We start from the raw sequence: 15,164 nt of genomic DNA on the forward strand, positions 1-15,164 counted from the left end.
CGTTTCCAAACTGTACTTCATCCTTTTTGGAATTCATAAAAATCTTATATCTGCCAAAATGTAAACCAAATATATTTACAAATTGTCCCGCCATAAAAACTTACTTTTACAACGTGTGGTTTTGTTGTTTATGATAGATTTTATTAGGTTTTGTTCAAGTAGTGTGTTATAGGATTTGGATTGATAATATTTAAGGGAAATGGCGGAAGAAGACGATTCGTTTCCTCCCGAAACGCAGAAAACTGTAAGTTCGGATTACTAGCTGGTAATATAAAACCTAAAATTAGTTCGTGACTAAATCCCTTAGTGTATTTGTATTAGATTTTACAGATATTAAGAGTTTTGTTAACCAACACAAAGTCGCGTTCTTGCAATAGACATGAGAAGTAGGAAGCTTAGCATACCAACAATTTAACCTCTAATCTATTGTCCAGTCCGTGTAATAGGGCTCTTCACTAGTGAAAATGCCTCGCGTACTTTACATTTTAGGTCGGTGTAATTGTAAGTGGTTGGTTGTCAGAGGTCATTACTATTAGTTAGTGGTTATGTTTTTTTTTGCCTGAGTTCGTGAAGCGTGATGAGTAAGTAATGTAGGGGAGAAGATTCTTAACCAGTACCTTACAAAACTTCAAGTACCCATGAACTAGGCGATAATATACATAATGAACTTGTTTCAGCCAAAGGAATTCCAGTTTCGTGAGTTTGGCCAAATATCATTTGGTGCGACTGCTACAGAAGACTTTATCTGCCCCAAATCTCGGACATCGCTTGTAGCTGTTGCAAACCAATATGGGCTGCTGTTCACTGGCTCTACTGATGGGTTTAAGGTGATTTAAAATAATAGCGACTCATACAAGTCTGTGTATTTACCCCAGTCTGCAGAGTATAGCGGGTGGCCAGGGGCACAAGCGAATTTGTTTATAAACTTTTGGTGGTGCACCCCTAATTTGTCCCATGCACGCTAATTAATTAAACAATGAAAAAAATATGTAACAAATTAAGTAGAATTTTCTAATGTGGCTTGGAAATGTATGTGCTTTGCACAACGATTTTTAATGATAGCATGCGCGAACATGAAAAATAACCCTTTTGCATACACGAGATCTTGTCAGGAACTGCCATACTCTGCAGACTGGTTTGCACCCGAAGCCACATATAAGATTTTTCTCTTTTTCTTGTAATGCTTATTTTCCTATTTTATTGTTTTTCATACACCACCTCCAATTCAATGCTACTGGCAGTGAGAGTGATTCAGCAGTGTTTTGTGCTTAGGTTTGGTTTATGCATTAACATATTACACCTAGCAAACTTTCTTGCAACATATATATATAATTATATATACATTAATAATTTATTATATATTAAAATCTATATAACGATCAACTCTTCAAAGGTTCTCTCAGTCTCAAGTTTGGTAACTGCCGCAAAAGATGAGCAAACCACAACAGAACCCCTCGTGTCTGTTGCCCTGCGCGCACCGCCAAGCTGGATCGCTGTCAGTTCCGATAACTTGACCCTTGCTGTATGCAGTAGCAGTGACAAGGGACTTCAAATATTATTCTTTGACGTCAGGAATCTTATGAACAAGGTTGGTTTAGTAATGAAAGCTAAAGTTGTTGCAAAGCTTTTAAAATGGTCTAAAAGTAAAGATATTATAGCATGTTTTAATGCACAAGGCTGTTTTTGTCAGGCCTAAAAATTTAGGGATGCTCGAAGTTGGAGCTTGTATAGTAAATTAGAAAAGCATTTTGACATCCCTTCAATTAGCACATGACATAACTTAAGTGTTCTTCTGTGCATGGTATTTCTTATAAGATTTCATGCAAATAGTGTAAGGTTATTGGTCTCAAAATTGCTACACCCTGTGTGAAAATTAAGATCGATAAATATTTTAGAACAAACCGACCAAGACGCCATTCTCAATGTTTATGTTGAGCAAATCTGTGGAACATTCAGTTGTCGATCTGCAGTGGAACCCGGGATCAGAAATGGTGGGACATATCACAATGTAAGTTCAAGAGTGGTGGTAAACCTGGGTAGGCCTAATTTGGAGTTTTGCATTAATTAGTAAATATTGGTAGGCAATAAGTTGGATTTGTTTCACAGGAATATGTGATCAACGATCTCTGCCTTTCCTATATTTTAAAAGACTTGAGATTTAGGCGATTGTTGGCCTGTTATTATAAAATAAATGGCATCAACGTAGCACTTTGTTAATGAGTTGTATCAACTTGTATGTACCATGAACTACCATGGTATGAGACATCACAGTTAATAAATCTCCCTTTGGTATCTTGCCCAGTAAGCAGTTCATAAAAAACTTTGTTTTGCTTGAAATCTTTACTGTAACAAACTGATGTTCTTTAGCTTATAAATTACAAGTGATTGAATTTTCTTGTTTAATGTTTCATCTGACCCATTATTGTTTACAGTTGCGTTTCAAACTTTCATTTACATTTAGCGTTTTGGTTCACATACCAGTTATTGCTATTATAACATTACAGTTGTGTTTCAAACGGTTCGTTTCATGTTCTGTCAGTTAAAGACACTGTTGCCGAAGTTGCCAAAAAATCTGAAGATTTCAACGCATTGTCAGGTGATTAAGATGTAACAATACAGTTGTAAGTTGTAATATTTTTATGCAATAATGAAATGTTAGTATTGCAAAGTTTTGGAATTTATGGTAAAATAATAAAACCACTTTGCAATTAAGTTTCTGTGAATTATAATAAACTTTTTATAATATTTTAATATTCATTTTTCATATGTTTTCTATGAGTAAAATATATTTGATACGTTACATTATTTCTATGTTGTTGTTTAGTATGTTGGAGTCCAAAAGGCAAACAAATGATGATTGGGAAGAAAGATGGTTCTATACAACAGTTTACACCGGTACATCTTTAATCTAACTACTTAACTAGTTTAATTAGTTTCTAGAAAAAGACTTAAGGTGGCTGTACACAGTATCCGATGTGCGAATTCGCTTGCGAAGTCGTATGCAAACCCGTGTCTAATTCCGCATGCGGCAGCGAAATCCGGACAAAACAGACAAAATTCCGAATACTGTGTACAGCCACCTTTACTATCCTGTAAGTTATAGCTGTACATGCATTCCTAAGCAAAAAAATGATTCTTAGTTCTGTACATATCAATATCGTAAAGAGCGGTGTGTCACTAAAGAGGACTCTTGTTATAAAAATGCAAAAGGCAGAGAGCTGGTTTCTAGGAAATTTTTTTTAAGAAACCAGTGCAGTCTAAAAAAGTTAAATACATAATTTATGTAAATTGCGAAAACCCTACAATAGCTATAATTTATGTAAATTGCTGTCATAGTTTAAGAACCATTTTTACAAATAGACATTAACATTCAATATAAACAGACGATGGAAATACGACGTGTGGTTCCTCCTTGCCCCTTCATTGATCGGAAAGTAAAAGCATCGAACGTAACGTGGCTCTCGACGCTCCAAGTGGCCGTTACGTACACTGTTGCCCCCGACAACAATGAGGATGAAACAGCTCTACCTAGTGGTGGACCTACAGTGTTCGTTGCCACACTGCCGCATTCTAAGGAACAAAACAAAACTATATCGTGGAGGAATTATGAGGATCCTTGTTATAGTAAGGATTTATGTAGCAAGATTCAACCTATAATGCTTTATGGCAGTGCTCTTCAACCGTTGTGCACGGTGCACCCTAGGGTGCACCAAAATATGAAACTTCATTAGTTTTACGTTAAAGCAATCAGGGGTGCATGAGTTCGACGCAACAACTTTAGGGGTTCACCAACCCATAAAAGGTTGAAGAGCACTGATTTATGGTGTCAAAAAAACATCCTAATCATAACCATGGCTATACATTGCGAACCCTCTGAAACTGCTGTACAGACCCTAGTTTGGCAACCACTAAGCAAGAAGATGTGTATTCGTTCCCCAAACCTGGTGTATGTATACCAAAGTCTGTTATACGTTCTCTATGGGTGAGGTCTTATGGATATGTATTGCAGTTGGCCCATTAACCAAAGTGTTAGGTCATGTTTCTACTTTTAGTATTGTAATTGTTATTCCTGTTTACCCACCACAGGCGAAGGTCCCAGACCGACCCAATACGTCACGTTATTCATGGACAAATGGGAGTTGATGTTGTTGTGTTCAACTAATGCTGCCGAAGCTGCTGTTATTGGGAAAGATAAAGCTAAGGTTGGTTGGAATGAAACACAAGTCAATACAAATAAGATGTTTTTACTCATTCAGTTTACCCAAGTATGGGTGGCATTCGTCCAAACTAGTCACCGCCTAAATTCTATCAACTAAATTTAGTTGTTAAATTATAACGGACTGTTTTCTGTAATAAGCTAAGCACAGAAATTATTAGTTGGTTGACTAAAAATGTGGTAACTAAAAGTAAAAATAATTAATAATAACAATAAGTGTTCCTTTATAATGAGGTCACATACGCTGATCAGTATAAGTATAGTACTGCCGTCGAGCATGGAACTGGAGCCACTTTAGTTTCGACGCAGGCGCCGAAACCACTAGGCCACAGCGCCAGACCATGCACACATATATCAGTGACACCCAAATTTTATAACAACAATTGGTTACCCAGGGAATGTGGGAGATTTGGGATTTGGATGATTCATGTCGAGCTCAACTTCAAATGGTTTCGCAGGATATTGAACCTTCCCCACTAGGAGGGGCTATAATCACTACCATGAAAGATCGGTTGATAATCGGTAAGTGTGATGTCATATTCATGTCATGTGATGCCATAATCATTAATCATATTTGTAAGTGATGTCATAATAAGCTTGTATTCTGCCTGTTTGGCACATTGTTTGGCGTGCATCCTTGTAGGACCTCACCTATATCAAATTGAAAGAAACCACTTCCCGTGTACATTTCCTGCTGTTTTTATAACTGGCGAAGTTGAAATATACTGATAATTGATAATTAATATTTATTGCATAATAAATTATGACAAAATCTATATGGGCGAGGTTCTGCAGTGAGGCAGAAGTTCTGAGACTCGGCCAAAGTTTTAAAACCCATTGCCGCAAGTCATGACAACTATAAAACATATATTAATCCATATAGATGATTCGCAAGATTGCGAACCGATGCCGGTTCTCTGCCTTCTGTCAAACTCGCTCCAACTTTCGTTGTTTCATATCATTAATCTACAAGGGGGTTACCCTAACTTGATAACAGAAGCCAAGGAATTAACACTGGATGGAGAAAGAACATTGGTGCCTACAGTGAGTATTGTATAGATTAACGTATTGAAGCGGTTAATGCTTATTGTGAGCAATGAATTTAACAGGCAAATGAATACAAAATGCAAGGTTTATACATGTTAGGAAAAAGACACCCTTGTGCACAAACATGGTGAATCGCCATGGATCAACATATAATATTACTGTTAAGTTATCACTGATATTTGTTGATAACGAATCTAAGTAGTTCTCCACATTTATCTATGTTAACTATGGCCTTCCTGGTCTTGGGCTTGTCCCATTATAAAAGGATAGGACCTGTATAGAATATAATGTACATACACAACGTTGGGGTAAAGGGCCAACTCTGGCATAAATCCCAGGTCCCATGGTGTGCCTCACTGTGAGATCTCACCTATATAGAATAGAATGTGCATTTACAATGTTGTGGTTATGGGCCAACTGTGGAGTAAGCTTTAGGCATGCCTCTGTAAAACCTCACCCATATATAAAACATAGAATTCAAGTTAAATTCTGTATATGTTAAAATACAAAACCCTCAAATGCCTAAACCCCAGGTATATTCATTCATACAATTTAGGTCCTACAGTATTGTGTCCCATATATCCTATATAGGACACAATACTTTACGACCTAACCCGCATACAATAAAAAAAACTCCCTCTTCCAAGGTTGGACAAGCAGAATCCACCTCCACCACGGCCACACTTGGTGGGAAACCCAAACTATCAAGCAAACCATCATTGTTGGTGACTACAAGCACCCCGAGGTCAGGGTTGCAACCAAGGCCTATCAATGCTAATGAATCTTTGATGGTAAGTTTCAATTGATTGGAATTGTTTTTCATTGTTTAAATGAAACTGATGAATTCTTATGCCCTTGTTGTATAACCAAGCACATATTTTCCTCTGATTATTGTAATTCTAGTGTTCGTTATGTTCAGCTATTAAGTTTGTACGACACAATAACAGTCTTCTCGTGCCCGCTTATTAGTTACCATATGTAACTTTGTGGGTGATTTTTTTCTAAAGGAATAGTCAAGTAACTTACAAAACTAACACTTTAAGCTCCCCATTATTCCTAGTACAAATCTAAACTGACTTGAAATAGTAGGCTGATACTTATCACACTAAAGTACATATAATAATAAGTAAGGAGACCACTTTATCTGGTCCCAGGTTTCACCACTACAACCACGTATTGACAACCAACCAAAGAAAGAAGCTCCTTTGTCACAAAAAGCTCTCATTTCATCCTTCACTAACTTAGCTCCAAAGGCAACAGTAAGATATTAAAACCAATGGTTTATTTTCCAAATGTTAGTTGTATTATATTTTTAGCTATTTTTCAGCTATTTTTAGTAGGTCACTATATAGTGCATTTTGCATGTCTATGAATAAAGTGGTAAATTAATACAACAATGATTACAATGCATTTTTCATGCCTATATAATTTTTTTCTTATGGCCGCTAATTAAAATCTATACAGTTTAAAGGTTGTAACCTCAACAAAATAAATAGATTATGGGATTCTGTTTGGCGGGCCAAGGGTTCTAATATGCGTTGGTTGGAGGTTGTTTTAGAAATTGGTTTAAATAAATAATCAAAATAACCAGGAATGTTTTTCACCAGACACCGCCTGTTGGAAAATCTCCAAGTGTTGTAGAGTCAAAGCAAGAAACTAGGGGGTGAGGTTTTACTAAAAAAAAATCATTTTCAATTTTTCATTTCACATTTTCTTTTTATATAATAAATTTCATATTGATACAAATTGTTTCAGCTTTCCAATAATTCAGGATTTGTCTACGAACGTATCTATACACTCTATTAACTTTCAGTTTGAAAATTTTATCTCGGACCGACAGTTTGAACGTTGGAAAGGGAATTCCCCAACCTGAGAAGTCAGTGCCTCCCGTTGAATCACTGAAGCATAACGTTAAACCTGCGTTCACTGGTGCGACTAATATCAAAGGTGGGGTTTGCTCTCTTGTTTTTAAGTTTTTTGTTCTGAAACATTTTTTATTTTGTTTTACTAATTTTTTTCGTTTTTTTTTTCCTATGTCAAATAATGCAGACAGTATTTACCTCACAAACACATTATGACATCATAATCATTATTATCCAGGTATATCATCAACAATCAATCCAGCTGAAGTTGGTTTAAAAAGAACCCCCGTGTTGAACAAAGCAAGAGGTATAAACATAAATATGTCAGTATGGCATCTATTATGTGTATAATGTGCAAATCAAACAGGTGTTCTGTTTCATAAACCCTACAAAACTTACAAGTTACCATGTTATGTCACTTTGTGAATGGTTGTTTATGTATGGCTGACAATTTGGACAACCAATTAGTGGCCACTGGGTTAAAGCAACTCAATGACGTACATCCCTTTAACACATAGAAACACCATTAACAGAGCGAATGAGTTCGTACTCCGGCCCCGAAGGCGACTCCTTAGCTGACAGTTTGTTTAACGAGGTGAATGATTTCGAAAACGAAATGAAAAACTTTTTCTCTGATTTTAAAATGACGGATTCTGAGATTTCATCACTTGGTGGTGCTGAAGAGAAGATCGCTCTAAAACAGGTGACAATGGGAACTTAATTTTTGCAGTGTTTCCAATGGTTTAACAATAATGTTGATAATTTTTAGCAGTGTCACCATCAATTTTTGCTTTTGTTTATATTTTTATTTTTCTTCTGGGTTATTACATTTATGTTAACCCTGTTTTCCGTCTAAGTTTTTAGTGTTTAATGCTTTACATTATATTTCCGGTAATATTCTATTTTTTCCAATGTTTATTGTTTGCATTTATTTTCACAGGGAATTGAATCTTTGTCATTATTCCGCAACGAGATTGCGAAAACCACATTAGAACAACATGAAGAAATAAATGCAACGAGAACATTATGCGTTGAATCCTACGCTGCGTTACAACACGCACAAACTCGTGACCAAAGAGCTAAAAATCCGTCGTACAGAGACGCACTTGTGTCGAGACCACTGGATTTATCGGACCAAAGGAAAATGAAGGTGAGTGATGGGGTTGCTTGTATAATAGGAAGATGTAACGACCAGATCTATATGGTTGCACGGGTTCCTAATAAAACTACAGGTTGCAAACACTTGCAGATATTTTGGTTATTTCGAACAAAAACACTACGCGGCCTCATCTAATAGATGTCAAATGACCATACGAGTTTAACAAACCAACTTTTGGTTCGATACCTCGAATGGTTTTTACATCCCAGGTCTCAGGTGTGCCTCACTGAAGACCTCATTCTTATAGAACATAATCTCTATTATTGAGTGTCTATAAACCGCCTCAGTGGGGTTTAGATGGTAGCACCCTGGGTTTTGGGGTAATAGACCTACATCCCAGGTCTCGGGTGTGCCTCTCTGAAGACCTCACCCTTATAGAATAGAATCTAAATTATTGAGTGTCTATAATCTGCCTTAGTGGGGTCTAGATGGTAGCACCCTGGGTGTTGGGGTAATAAACTCACTAAACACCTTACCCTAATACAATCTCTTCCATGCTCCCAGGAGATCCGTTTCTTGCATCAGTATGTCCGGGATGCAATCCTTGAAGTGGATGTTGCTCTTAATGATCAATGGAGGAAATCCCGTGAGAAATCTTCGTCATCTGCCAAGAAGACAGAGAGGAGAATAGAAGTGAAAAATTATTTTAAATTTTGTCGAAATATTTTTTTCCTTTGAATGTTAAAAATATAGGAAAAATATTTTAAAAATATGAAATAAGTTAAACTGGTTCAAATTTTAAAACAAATACAAAACTATAATCTTTGATTGTCAATGATTTCTTACCAAGCTTTTTATATGATTTCATGATTTGTCTAATGATCCCATGATACATCATATGATTATATGATACATCATATGAATACAGATGGATGAACGAAACTCCATCATGAAAGCAATCACGAACCAAACAACAATCTTACACCAGCAAGAATTACAAATCACATTGTTGGGTCAACAAATGGATAAGTATGTTGCGTAACAATTAAATATAATGATGTAATAATGCAATTGTTTTCTCACAGTCTAAGATTGTTAAACACGGTGTGTACGAATTATTCACCGATGGGTAAAACGAGAAGCACAACCGCTGGCGATGGGTAAGTACATTAGTGACAAACTAAATAATAATTATTTGCATAAAACATGAATTTATGGTCGGTTTCAACACAAACAGAGAGCATAAATATAGAATGCTTTTTGCATCCACATCGGTGTTTTTTATCAAAGTGATTAAATTGTTCACATAACAGTTTCTTAAAAAATATTTTACAAAAAGAACTGCAAAATATGATTGAATCTCTGTAGAGTCCGGAGCGTTTTAACTAAACAATGAAATGAGATAGACCTTTTCATTCCCGTGAATTAATACCCATTTATGGGAACCCCAGGTTTGGTGTCCAATTTAATGGTTTATATTATTTCTATTCTAGTGATTTACCCACCATGGCAAACTCGTTGATCCGTAACCAAGATTCCCCGGGTGGTGACCCCAATTTGACCCCAATTGCCCCCAAAATATCACCCAAGAAAATGAGCCAACTCAGTCATTTGTTGTCATCGAGGAAAACGACTCCAGTTCGATCTATGCTAGCAGGTTTGTTCGGTATTATATTCTATATGGGTGAGGCCCTACAAGGAAGTATGCCATGGGATCTGGGATTTAAGGCCAGATTGAGCCCACTAGGGCCACTACCATAACATTATATATTCTATTCTATATGGGTGAGGTTTTACCGTAAGGCATCCCATGAGATCGTAAATTTTTGCCAAACTTGCCCATTACCCCACGCATTCTATTTTGCGATGCTGCAGTAAAATATAGCGTGTGGTTTGCATTCGCTGCCCGATGCATATACTTTGGTGGTCGATTTTATTAAGTGTTTTTAAACTGCTTGGAATACACATTATGTTTGTCATTGTTAGCAAACAAGTCTCGTATTATTGCCCCAACAATGCCATCAATGAAACAACAACGTCCATCAATCAGCACACGAACAATTTCAACTGAAAGTAAATCAACAGAATGTACAACAGAGACATCGACTGATTATTCAGGTAAGTTTAGTCTTTTTTTTTTACATTTCTTTATTTTTATAAAAAATAAACAATGCAATAAACAAAACATTTTTTTATGACAAGGTTAAATTTGGAAATATGTATTTTTTGGTCGATATTAAATTAATAAATAAATGTAACTTATTTATCTTTGCATAGTGGGACATTGACAGTCATTATAACATGGGTATTTTGTTTCTTACACCTCAAACCCGGTTACAAAAATATAAATATCTTATATTTTTAGAATCCAGCTCTCCTGTGCCCTCTGATGGTGGTGCAATGCCTTTGTGGGGTATCAAAGGTTGGTTGTGATGTCATAATCAAGTTTTTAATTCAAATGTATATTGTAATAATAAGCTACCTATATAGCAGTATGAATGTTTATTTCACTTTACAACAGTCTAAATTTTTCATGATAAATTACCAGTTATTTACATTAGAAAAATAAGATTTTGTCCTTTTTTTCTAGGTGTTAAAAATATATACGTGAGTTAGAGTCACTACATGGAAAACAAATTGTTTTATTTAATTTTTTTTTCAAGCTGCTGGTAAAACCTTCACTCAACCACTCAAAGTAGCAACAAAACAACCAATACAACCATATTTGCAACCAGTAGAACAACCATCCCATACACCACAAACCAACCAACCACTCTTCCAACCATTTGCTGGTAAGTATTTGTTTTTTAAATAAATGTATTTACCTTATTTATTTTTGCGTGGCCGGCAATGGTGGTCGTTATAAAACGGGCGTTCTGTTTCATACACCTAATGCCTGCTTATGAGTTACCATGTATATTACTTGTATTACTAAGTTTAGGACAGTATGTGACTTAGTATCATTTGGTAATTTGCGCCAATAAAAATAGAAAAGGTTTCCAGTGTTTACCAGTTACTTTTGAACAGTGTTCCACAATAAGTTAAAAAGATTTTTATCGTTTACAAATTAATTTTTAACAGTGTTGCGCAATCATTTTACATTGTTATTTGTCATGCAACAATATTTAACAACAGTGTTGCCAAATAAATTCCCAAAACACAATTTATTCAAGTAAAACACTTCGAACTGTGAAATTTGAAATCCAATTTAGTTTTTCATTTTTTTGGAATTAATGTTTTTATTTTTTGTGCAGCAACTACAGGAAACAAAGCTTTTCAAACGAACCAATCAGAACCCGCTACCTTTGAACCATTACTTCAAGGTCAGTCAACCTTGACGTATGGTGCGCCATCCGGTGTTGGAAGCACGAGCGAGACACGACGAACAGAGATCCCGATTCACCACAAGGAGGCAGCATCTAACCTCAACAACCCACCAATGGTTTATATAATTTCTATTATTAATTATCATTCTATGATATGTGACAACTTGTGTCAGGATTATGTTATTTCTATTGCAAGAACTTATTGGTTTTTTATTATTTCTATCTTTTACATGAATTGTTTTGGTTTCGAGAGTAAATTTTTAAGTTTCTATTATATATATATATAGTTGGTGTCTTACAGCAAGACACACCATGGGACAGTTGCCCCATCACCCCTACATGATATCTTACACATAAACTTCAAGTAATATCTCCCATAACCGTATCTATCATCAGGTTGTTAACATCAAGGAGCTGAAGGAACCGACTGAATCTTTGATTCCAAAGTTTGAAGCAAAGTTTGAAGCAAAGTAAGATTTCTATGTTAATATTCTATGTAATATAATGTTCCTACAGCGAGGTCTGACATTGGATATGTCCGGGATTTAGGCAAAGTTGACCCATTAGTCATTACCCCAACATTGTATATGCACATTCCATTCTATATGGGTAAGGTCCTACAGTGAGGCACGCCATGGGACCTGGGGTTTAGACCAGAGTTGGCTCATTATCCCAACATTGTATATGCACATTCTATTCTATGTGGGTGAGGTCCTACAGTGAGGCATGTCATGGGTTTTATGTTAAGTTGTCTCAATACAGAATGTAACAGTATTGTCATCTCCTGATGTTAAAGCCTTTTATAAGAAATACATAAAACTAAGATTTATACAGACGATATATGCAAAACTATCGTTGAAAAATGTAGATTTTACCTGGATGTTTTTTTTTTATTGCCGATAATGTGATAAAAAATTATTCAACCCAATTAAAAATCATTCCTCTGTTTTATAATTTCAAAATTAATTTCCAGGACGGATGTACCACCGGGTGCTGCTGCTGAGGTGCAGAAAGTTTTGAACACCGTCCTCGCTGAAACGCAACAACAACAATCTGTTTCATCTATGCTGATGAAACCAACACCAAGCAATAACGGTGGGAAAACCATGTTTATGCAGCTCAATAAAAATATGAAGAAAATGTATTTATATAAGTTTATATAAGTTATAAAAAATGTAACTCACATGCAATTCATAATGTATCTCACAGCAACAAAGGTGGGGAAGCCATGTTTGTTTATATAGCTCATAAAATGGAACTTTATAAAGTTATGAAAAAAAAGAAGATATGTTTATGTAATTAAATAAAAAGTTTATGTAACTCATAAAAAACTCTTTTATGCAGCTCAATAAAAATATAAAAAAAACTATGTATATTTATGTATGTAACTTACTTAAAGTTTATATAACTCATAAAAAATGTAACTTACATGCAATTCAAAATGTAATTTTATAAAATTATGAAAAAAAAGAAGATATGTTTATGTAACTAAATAAAAAGTTTATGTAACTCATAAAAAATGTAACTCACATGTAAAAAACTCACAGCAGTAAAGTGAGGGGGTTGTTTATGTATGTTATGTGGTGCATTCTAATTGTATATTTGTTATGTGTGTACGAAAGGTACAGATTAATATGTAGTTTATTAATTTTAATCTACTAACACAATACACAGCAACATTAAGTAGTAATGGTGGGGTGGTCATATTTCCCCTCGTTTTCCTAGTCTTATTCTATACTACAGTATGTAAACATTAAACAAAACATTGCTCTGTTTTCATTAGTTATTATTGTATGTTTACCAGCACAACTAACGTTACGATATAAAAGTGCTCATATGATTCCATGAATAATAATACAGCTATTATAGCGTCTGTTTCGGATGTTTGAGACTTAATATCAGATTGCATGCAATAAAACTAACTATTCCCTTGTTAATAATATGGAATACAACATAGGGGCCAAACCTGGGGTGGCAGGGTGGGCAGGCCAACCATGGAATTTTCTGCACTGCAATAATCAGTAAACATTACAATAATGTATGTTAGATTTGTTTCACAGGATTGTGTGTCCAACTATCCCTGCCTCCCCTGAACTTGTAAATATTTGGCACTTATGCATACATACCTGGTCAATACAACATTTTACTAAACTGACTTCAGTCTATTTATAAAACTATAGCCCCAGCTCCAGTGGACAACCCCCCACCAACTACTAGTAAACCAGTGTTTCCAAATCTAACATCAAAACCTGGATTCTCATTGTCAACTTCACCTAAGATGGGATCAACAGGTAACACTTGGTTTTCTTATCATTTTAATTCAATATCTTTTTTTCTACCAATCGTTTTATGCACGTGATCACACAACCAAGGCCAAGGGGATGTCACTCATCAAAATTATGCAATCGATTCTTAAATACACACCGGTTCACGCAAAAGATCAACAACATGAATATATAATAACAGCGAAGTATCTTAGGATCGCATTATTTACAGAAGAGGTTCGGCAACCTTTTTCATTGCACGGGCCAAATCACAGATTTATATTCGTTGCGGGGGCCGCACATGGAAAACTTCCCTGTTTTAACAACAATTTATTAACAACTGAGAATAAAAACACAAACACCAACTGCGCAAATTCCTCTAAGATATCAAACATAGAAGTAATGCCTCTTACAAATATGGCAAGCTGTAAAGTTTCTTTCGCATCTACCTTAGGAACATTAACCGTCCAAAGCTTTCTAAAGTGAACCTGTGACGTTGAGGTGTTACTAGTTTTATCAACATGCAAAATAATTTTTTTTAATAGTTTGAAAATAAAGATCGCGAAACAAACAATGACCAAAAGATCTCTTTTACAATTAAAATAAAAATCCTCAGACTATTTGAGGAAAACTGCAGGTTAAGAAATTATCAAAGTCACTCGTTAACATGAAAGTATATGAACCACTTGTTTAACCTTGATTGACATTCAGGTAACTTGTTTTCACAACCTTCCATTTTGAAGTCGGGAAGTTTATCTGATGTGACTTCGATGCAGAAACAATCACCATTGGCAGGTAATAATGGGGTTGATAGAATAATGAAACTTATTGTGTTGTAAAAATTACATTTAAGTGTTCTATTCCATATGGATGGGATCTTGCAGTGTGGCATTTCATGGGTCATAGGATTAAGGCTTGGATTGGCACATTACCCCAAAATACGACTGTTAGTAAAAAAAGAGACTTCTGTTGGCATTAAAATGGAATCTTGGTGCTACAACAATTATATGTTTGTATTTGAGTATTGAGTTATCAGCCAAACAACAAAAGAACAAAGTTACATACGTGGTAACTTGTAAGATGGCTTGAGGTGTATGAAACAAAACACCCGTGTTATAACGACTGTTGTTGCCCTGCAATGCGAGGATAAAAAAGTTACAATAAATATTTTTTTCTTCTAGAACTGTTAAAACCCAGTGTTGACCAATCAAATAAAACTTCACAATCGGCAACACTGCAAACTGGCAACACTGGATCAAACAAACAGTCATTTGTGATTTCACCATTTGGCAATTCATCGGTAACAATGATAATTCATATAATATTTCATGCACTTTGTAAAAACAGTTA

General features: G+C 35.4%; 1 protein-coding gene across 1 annotated transcript in view; it reads left to right on the plus strand.

Moving 5' to 3' along the window:
• The first annotated feature begins 107 nt into the window (after positions 1–107).
• The window catches only part of LOC100187128 (nuclear pore complex protein Nup214-like), a 17,916-nt gene continuing 2,859 nt past the window's right edge, over positions 108–15,164 (plus strand). The window contains exons 1-29 of the mRNA XM_026840069.1: positions 108–244; positions 678–827; positions 1,394–1,588; positions 1,896–2,008; positions 2,505–2,596; positions 2,825–2,895; positions 3,384–3,624; positions 4,087–4,202; positions 4,612–4,738; positions 5,100–5,260; positions 5,911–6,054; positions 6,418–6,522; positions 6,871–6,926; positions 7,077–7,210; positions 7,364–7,432; positions 7,644–7,828; positions 8,066–8,275; positions 8,789–8,917; positions 9,153–9,253; positions 9,310–9,384; positions 9,718–9,881; positions 10,211–10,342; positions 10,590–10,646; positions 10,888–11,016; positions 11,479–11,666; positions 11,947–12,020; positions 12,524–12,645; positions 13,731–13,841; positions 14,526–14,609. Coding sequence (XP_026695870.1) covers positions 200–244; positions 678–827; positions 1,394–1,588; positions 1,896–2,008; positions 2,505–2,596; positions 2,825–2,895; positions 3,384–3,624; positions 4,087–4,202; positions 4,612–4,738; positions 5,100–5,260; positions 5,911–6,054; positions 6,418–6,522; positions 6,871–6,926; positions 7,077–7,210; positions 7,364–7,432; positions 7,644–7,828; positions 8,066–8,275; positions 8,789–8,917; positions 9,153–9,253; positions 9,310–9,384; positions 9,718–9,881; positions 10,211–10,342; positions 10,590–10,646; positions 10,888–11,016; positions 11,479–11,666; positions 11,947–12,020; positions 12,524–12,645; positions 13,731–13,841; positions 14,526–14,609 — 3,580 coding nt within the window. The 5' untranslated portion in view covers positions 108–199. The remainder of the gene's footprint in view (positions 245–677; positions 828–1,393; positions 1,589–1,895; positions 2,009–2,504; positions 2,597–2,824; positions 2,896–3,383; positions 3,625–4,086; positions 4,203–4,611; positions 4,739–5,099; positions 5,261–5,910; positions 6,055–6,417; positions 6,523–6,870; positions 6,927–7,076; positions 7,211–7,363; positions 7,433–7,643; positions 7,829–8,065; positions 8,276–8,788; positions 8,918–9,152; positions 9,254–9,309; positions 9,385–9,717; positions 9,882–10,210; positions 10,343–10,589; positions 10,647–10,887; positions 11,017–11,478; positions 11,667–11,946; positions 12,021–12,523; positions 12,646–13,730; positions 13,842–14,525; positions 14,610–15,164) is intronic.

Source organism: Ciona intestinalis, unplaced genomic scaffold (assembly GCF_000224145.3).
Source record: "Ciona intestinalis unplaced genomic scaffold, KH HT001113.1, whole genome shotgun sequence".
Lineage (NCBI taxonomy): Eukaryota > Metazoa > Chordata > Ascidiacea > Phlebobranchia > Cionidae > Ciona > Ciona intestinalis.